Genomic DNA, 7,637 nt, shown 5'->3' with positions numbered 1-7,637 from the left:
CAGGCATCAGGAATCATCTTCAACTGAACGTTATCAAAGAGGAACCGTGGTCGAAAATCGACCATTTCTTCTTATGCGTTGGATGAAAGCAGACGTCGGGGCGAGAAGACACATTCAAACAGCGGCATCGGCATCTCATTTGCCTTCCGGTCGTCAAGGCGAGAAGACGCATCAAACAAGTTTTGCATCATTTGACATGGCGAGCGGATGTGTCGGTTTGTTCGCAAAGCTAGTTTCAATTCAAGCAAGAACGATTGCATCAGCTGCTGATGGTTTGCCTTGGAAAGAAAGAAAACAAGAAACGAAAAGTGGATAATGGCTCTAAATGCTATCTAAAGAACTATTAAGATTACTTCTTTGCAAATCGAAGGTAGAAATCATCAGTTAAGTAAAAATCCAAAATAATTTGATTTGCTTCGTGCACGTTTCGCTGTGCTAAATATCGTAGAGAATTTGGTCCTTCTAAAAGGCAGAAATGATTCCGTACTGCACCTTGATAATTTTTTTCAATGAAATATGCAAATCCAAAATGAGATAATCGACGTCAAAAATCGTTGGAAATTTTGGTAGTGAAAAGGAGAAAAGTTTCGCAATTCACACAATCGATGAACTATCAATTCGAATTCGAAAGTGTAAAGAAATCGTGTCAGTTTTATTCGTATTCACGACATCCAGTTACGTCTCTGACATTATACAGTACTTTTTAAAAAGGGCGTATGTATTATTGCATTTCACAAAAACTGTCTTTTTCAAATCGTTGTAACTCGGAAACCTTTAGTTGTACAAAAAAGGCGTTCAGGAAGAAGTTGTAGGGAATCAATAGGGCACTCTAAAAAATATAAACTAAAAAAAATTGATCTCTTGATCCCGGCATTACTCTGCCGACGTCATCGCTGTTGAAATATTGAAGCACCTCGTTTTCTATCGTTTCATTCCTGCTGCGTCCCGGTTGTTTCTTGGCTTTTTTTTTCGTCCGTTGATTCTCTTGCCTCCGGCACAATGTGTTTGTTCGCTTTGAATTGGGTGGCAATTTTCTCCTTTGACCACGATTTTGACAAGACTGACAACAAACGCACTTTTTCATTCCTAGTGCAATCAGGCTTAGCAAACTGCTCTATCATTTTAGTAATCACTTCATCCAACTCTGCTGCTTTCGTATTGAGTAATACTGGATCTTCTTCATCCACCGGAAACCCGAATATTTTCTTTTTTATACCCCTTGAAATATCCAAAAATTTTTCTCGAGGATAATTAACAATGCGGGTTTTCTTCGTTGATATCGGAGACACGTTGATTCCTGCGATGCCCTTGTTGAAGAGTTCAATGTTGTGTGCTCTTAAAAAATACTCCGCCGCGACTGATGCTTCAGAAGATGCTGAGTTGATTGAAGCTGCTGAAGGTACTTCCTCTAAATCGGTTCCGTTGTTGACTACCCTTCTGTTTTCGACGTATGACTTTCCTTATAAGCCCGCCTACGACAGCGATCACAAATGCTTAACGTGGTATTCAATTTAACCTTGCACTTTTGAGCTTCTAATTTTCCAATTATGGTTTCTGTTGATTGGAAAAATTTTCTGGAATACACAAAACCAGGAAAAGGTATACAACACTTTGGGAAAACCATATCGTAGTATTGTAACTGTTTCGAAAGAGATTTGTTATAAACTGATATCTGTTCTACGATGCATAGCTATTTATATGTGAAACAGGTAGAATTTAGGTAAGCCGGTACGTACGTTGGTTGTAAACTGGCACACCTCTTTGATTCTACATGTGTTTATTCGTTTTGACGTTGTTACTTTAGTTCTACTGTTTGAATGATTATCTTTCAACGAGAACTTGAAATTTCGAATATGTCTGTAAATTGTTTTAGCTGTAACTTCTTCATTTTTCAAAAGGCACGGATGGGATAGCCATCAATCTGTAGGTTTTAATAACAGCTTTAAAATGAAAATTATCAAAAAAAATTAAAACCCTGATTTTTTTTATTTAACTTTTTCGGATTATTTTGTAATTATTGAAAAAAAATCAAATTTTTTTTCAGTGTATATTTTTTTAGAGTGCCCGATCGATTCCCTATAACATCTTCCTGTACGCCCTTTTTGGTACAATTAACGGTTTCCGAGTTACAACGATTTGAAAAAAGCAACTTTGTGAAATGCAAAAATACATACGCCCTTTTCAAAAATTCGTCGTGAGTCGGATTGACATCTCCATCGGTTCAAAACTTATGGTTTGCATCATCCAAATCGGAGAAGGTCTGATGATCTGCTAAGCATTTCTGGAATTGCTCATATCTGAAATTCATAATTCGTTCTTATGACGTTCGCGATTATTGCTTCAGTTAAATGCATTGAACTCAGCAGACTCGAACATTACTAGCATTATTCACGACAGTTACTTACAAAAAAAGTGATTTCTTACAATACCCGTTTTATTGTAGGGGAGACCGGCAAAGTAACTTTTCTGAAAAGGCTATTATGCACAAAGGCGACATCTATAATGATTTTGGTAGAGCATTAGGCCACTCACGTACCGACGTAATTTTAGGTTCTGTGTTGTTGTTTGTACAGGAGCACGATTTTTCTTTTTTCGGCGCTGGTGAGTGAATTTCTGTTTTTGTAAAGTAATACGTGTAACGTGGATGAATTTATATTTGATTTCCAAAAACGAACGCTGGTTGAGGAAAAGGTAGAAGGGAAGCTGAAAAAGTTCATTAATGCTGCCGAAACTAATTCCAGAATAGCTAAAAAGACTCAAAAACAAATAAGGGGAGTTTTTTACCGTACTTACATAATAAAAATGACGCATACTAACTTTTTTAACTAATCAAAACGTTTATAGATACAACTGATGTGTTTCACTTATTTTTTAAAACTCGGCCAACTTATCCCGACTCTGGGGTTGGTTTCCCGATTTTTTTGCTCCGCATTTAATTGTTAACAACTATTTTCCTAATTTTCATTCAGAAATGACTAGCCACGGTCTCCCCTATTCAATTCGTCTTTATTTCAACACAAAGCCCAATGTTGCATAAATTCATGTCATCATTTGATATGTAATTCTTGTTCACGATATAATGCCACCGTGCCCACCGTGCATATCTCACACCATCTCAATACGCAGCGCAAACAATAAAGAAAAATGCAAAAAAGTTTATGTAAACTTTTTCAAATTACCGTTGTTTTGGCTAAAGTTTTATAATTTCAAGTTGCATTTTCAAATTCTTTGTGGAACGAAACAGTAACCGTTTATACATTTCAAAAACCATAAAGGCTCGGCAAAGCAAAATTTCAAAATTAGAAGAATTGTGATAAATTTAATTGCGAAGACTTAAGTGTTTTTAGTTTTTCGAAAATCGGTCTAGCTTTTGAATAATTGATCAAAAACGCGACCCGCGCATTCCGCTACATTTCACCTTAAAAGATTGATTTTACACAAGACTTTTTCGAACTGTGTATGATTGTAACACAAATTTCTGATGCGTACCCTCTGCATGATTTAATATTAAAGAATATTTGCGAACTTAATCTATTTCTGATTTGGTCTTCATTAGACAATTATGACACACCACCCTACTTATGTTGAAATGAGTAAGATAGGATTTATTTTTCGTATCGTTCGTTTGTGCTAAGAAATATTGAACAAATCCATTCATCTTAATCAACAGTGAAATTTGCCAAGAGTCTAGGTGGTGGAAGAAAGAGAGAGCGAGAGAGCGAGGGAGAGAGAGATAATGCGATGCTCAAATGACAGTTTTCATCTCTCAAAATAACTTCGCGCTCTTGTTAAAATGCTGGGGGAATTAAAGTAAATCTACTGATGCTACCACACAGTACCTACGATGGATTAATATTATAATTATTTTTATCACTCGCAAACTGTCCACAATGGGAAAGACCAAGTGTATTTGAACCATCCAAGAATTCTCTCAACTCGTGAAAAATGGTTTGATATTTCCCGAATTCATAGTTTAGAGCCGTTTAGCTGCACGTAGCCTACTGTGCGGTTGAAGGGACAATCATGTAAAATTTGCTTTCGAAGCAGATTTTCACTCGAAAAATGTCGAAATAGCACAGACGAAATTGATTCCCTAGACTCAAGCATGTTTGAGAAGATACTGCTAGCCGAAAAATGATGATTGTGTCTGGTCAGAGCGCGACCAGTCTCTTTCTGGCCGCGGTGGTTCCTGGTGGTGGCGATTTCGGTACGACAGTGCCCAGTGCAAAGTAGGCAAAATGTGTGACGACGATGCAGGAGCACTTGTTGTTGACAATGGATCCGGAATGGTCAAGGCTGGTTTTGCGGGTGACGATGCGCCCCGTTCCGTATTTCCCTCGATCGTTGGTCGCCCGCGGCATCAGGGCGTCATGGTCGGCATGGGTCAGAAGGACTCATACGTGGGTGATGAGGCTCAGTCGAAGAGAGGAATTCTCTCCTTGAAGTATCCGATCGAGCACGGTATCATCACCAACTGGGACGACATGGAGAAAATTTGGCACCATACTTTTTACAACGAGCTGCGTGTAGCCCCGGAGGAACATCCGATTTTACTGACTGAAGCTCCCCTGAATCCCAAGGCAAACCGGGAGAAGATGACGCAGATTATGTTCGAGACCTTCAACACGCCTGCAATGTATGTAGCTATCCAAGCTGTTCTATCGTTGTACGCATCCGGGCGCACAACGGGAATTGTTTCCGATTCCGGAGATGGAGTGTCACATTCTGTTCCCATATTCGAGGGATATGCCTTACCCCATGCCATACTTCGTTTGGATCTGGCTGGTCGTGATTTGACTGATTATCTGATGAAGATCATGACAGAGCGCGGTTATGGTTTTTCAACTTCGGCAGAACGTGAAATCGTTCGAGACATTAAGGAAAAACTTTGCTACGTTGCACTTGATTTTGAACATGAATCCATGTCCGCTTCCAACTCGTCTGGTATGGAGAAATCCTACGAGCTGCCTGATGGACAGGTCATAACGATCGGATCCGAACGCTTCCGTTGTCCCGAAGCACTGTTTCAGCCATCGTTTTTGGGCATGGAAATTTGTGGCGTGCATGAAACCGTTTACAGGGGAATTATGCTGTGCGATGTAGACATTCGTAAGGATCTGTATGCCAACATAGTACTTTCCGGTGGTTCCACTATGTACCCAGGTTAGAGCAGATTTATTATGAAATTAGGTTTTCTGCAAAACACATACTGTTGCAGGTATTGCGGATCGAATGCAGAAGGAAATTACTGGATTAGCTCCAACAACCATCAAAATAAAGATTATCGCCCCACCAGAGCGTAAATATTCTGTCTGGATCGGAGGATCCATATTGGCTTCGCTGTCCACATTCCAGTCGATGTGGGTATCGAAGCAGGAATATGACGAATCTGGTCCGCTATTTGTTCACCGAAAATGTTTTTAGTCTTTGGTTTTCTATTGTATTAGTACGACTTTTTAATAAAAATGGCATTTTTACCATACTATTTTACGACACGAAAATAAGATTATTGCGCAGTTATATTGCGAATTCGAAACTATGACGACGTTTTATGACAGGTTTCTCCTGGTGGTACGATTGAGCTAATATTATAACATGACATAAAGATTTTTATATATTCAGAGATGAAAAAAATCGTTTTCGTGATGAATACTAACTCGGATAATAAGAGACAAAATATTTGTTCATATGTTTACTTTTGTACAATATCAAATTTCGAATCAACAATTCTGTTCAGTAGCTTTAACAGATTATGTCGAACTGTCAATATGTATGGGGGACTAAACATAATTCTAAAGGAAAACAGTTTCTTGGAAGGAAAAAAATTTTATAAAGAGATTTCGCTTATTTTCTTAACTTAAAATTTCTGTTATGTTCAAGAAGAAATTTTTCGACATTTGAGCAAGAAAAGGGAAATGATATTTTCAGTTCTTTTAGTAATAAAATTCAGCATAACTCCTGAACAGTTATTACGTAGAAGCAGTGGAGGCATTACTGTGCAATGCTATCAGCAAAAGAAAAGGTACTGCCGACAAGAGAAAATTAAGCTGCTTCGCCACCACCGATTTTTGAGGGATATATGCAATCCTTCCGATGTACTGGAGGGCAACTTTTAAAAGCTATTGCGACTGCCTAAATGCTTGAAAAGTTTTTTACCTTGTTAGATCAACCTCTTAATACGATTTCTCTCCTTTTGCTCGGTCTTCCCCAAAACAAGGCGCATTTACCTCAGTTATGTCATTTTCGCTTGAGGAAACTGAAACTGACCCAGGGTAGTTTCATCAAACAAACACTTTTCACAAAACTGTGTTTGGTTCGCACTTAGCAACGGGGGTTTGAGCAAACCTGATATAAAAACCAGGTTTCGTGAGACAAAGATGTAATTGCATATTTTTAGGCGATTTAAATTGTCTTGAAAAGAGTCATGCAACTACGACACTCGTTTCTAACCTGGAAGTTATGAAATGCTAACATGCGCTGCACACAAAGAAAAGTTCATGTAAATTTGCGTCCCAGTAGATATACATAAAGGGATCGTCGCAATACACTTGCATGTACATCCGAAAGCATGTAAATAATATTCATTCACAGCTTATTCAACTGAGTTTAACGGTAAAATAGACACAAAACATAAATTGACATGGTAATAGATGTGATATTCTGTTATCTTAAAAAAACCATTTTAATCCACCCAATGGCTTTCTCATATTACTTATATTTCCAAAAATATCATTAGAAGAAATTTTATTTTCAATCTTGAATAAAATAAGAAACTTTCTTTGGGTATCATCTAACATAACCTTCTTCAATTTTTAAACAGTTATGTCAAGTCGATAAGATTTTTTCTTTATTTTGCATCATCGCACCAAATGATGAAACACACATTAAATAGCAACCTATGAGACTATAGGAATTTTTATTTGAGCCTAAGTTTGTGGAAATCGATCAAATCATCTCAGAGAAAATGTATTGAGTCTCGTTTAGAAGTTATTGACCACTATTTCCGGTACTTCTTCAATAGTAACCTAAGGGACCATGAGATTTTTTTTATGAGTGTCATTATTCAACTCACACACATACATACACACACAAACATTGCTTAGCTCGATGAACTGTGTCGAATTATATAGAACACTTAGCCCTCCGGGTCAACTGTCAATTTTCAAGTGACTGCATAAACTTTCTATATGAGAAAGGCAATAAGTGTAGGTACTTTTATAGAAAAGTATCGTTATAATGATTTTGTAATAACACTAACAAGTAAGTACAAATTAAATGGAAGATGTACAAATTTACATATTTTTCACTTGAAAAATATAGATTTAAACGTGGCAAGCCTGCACGCTATACGAAATTGAACGAAGCACGCTGCGAACGGAGCAAAGTTGCACGTACCAACGCGAACCAGTTTTGCATCGTCATTTTGAATGACGACTTAAATATTTTGACACTCGTCGTCCTATAATTTCGGAACCGGAAGTCGGATCTGGATGAAATTGCACAGTATCCTTCAAGACAATAAGAGCTTTATTTTGAATTATGATGCGTAAAAATCGGTTGACCCGTTGCTGAGAAATCGAAGGGAGTTCCGTGTTTGGAGCTTTTCTTCACTATTATAGGTACTTTCGGAAGCGGAA

At 37.8% G+C, this 7,637-nt stretch overlaps 1 protein-coding gene across 1 annotated transcript; it reads left to right on the top strand.

Moving 5' to 3' along the window:
- The first annotated feature begins 4,161 nt into the window (after positions 1 to 4,161).
- LOC131435182 (actin, muscle-type A2-like) lies at positions 4,162 to 5,592 on the top strand. The gene is made up of 2 exons (XM_058602806.1): positions 4,162 to 5,163; positions 5,219 to 5,592. The coding sequence occupies exons 1-2, from the start codon at positions 4,239 to 4,241 to the stop codon at positions 5,422 to 5,424; spliced, it is 1,131 nt and encodes a 376-aa protein (XP_058458789.1). The 5' UTR covers positions 4,162 to 4,238; the 3' UTR covers positions 5,425 to 5,592.
- The last annotated feature ends 2,045 nt before the right edge of the window (positions 5,593 to 7,637 follow it).

Source organism: Malaya genurostris, chromosome 3 (assembly GCF_030247185.1).
Source record: "Malaya genurostris strain Urasoe2022 chromosome 3, Malgen_1.1, whole genome shotgun sequence".
Taxonomy (NCBI): domain Eukaryota; kingdom Metazoa; phylum Arthropoda; class Insecta; order Diptera; family Culicidae; genus Malaya; species Malaya genurostris.
Note: the sequence above shows the minus strand (reverse complement) of the source record. Positions and strands in the feature narration are given on the sequence as shown.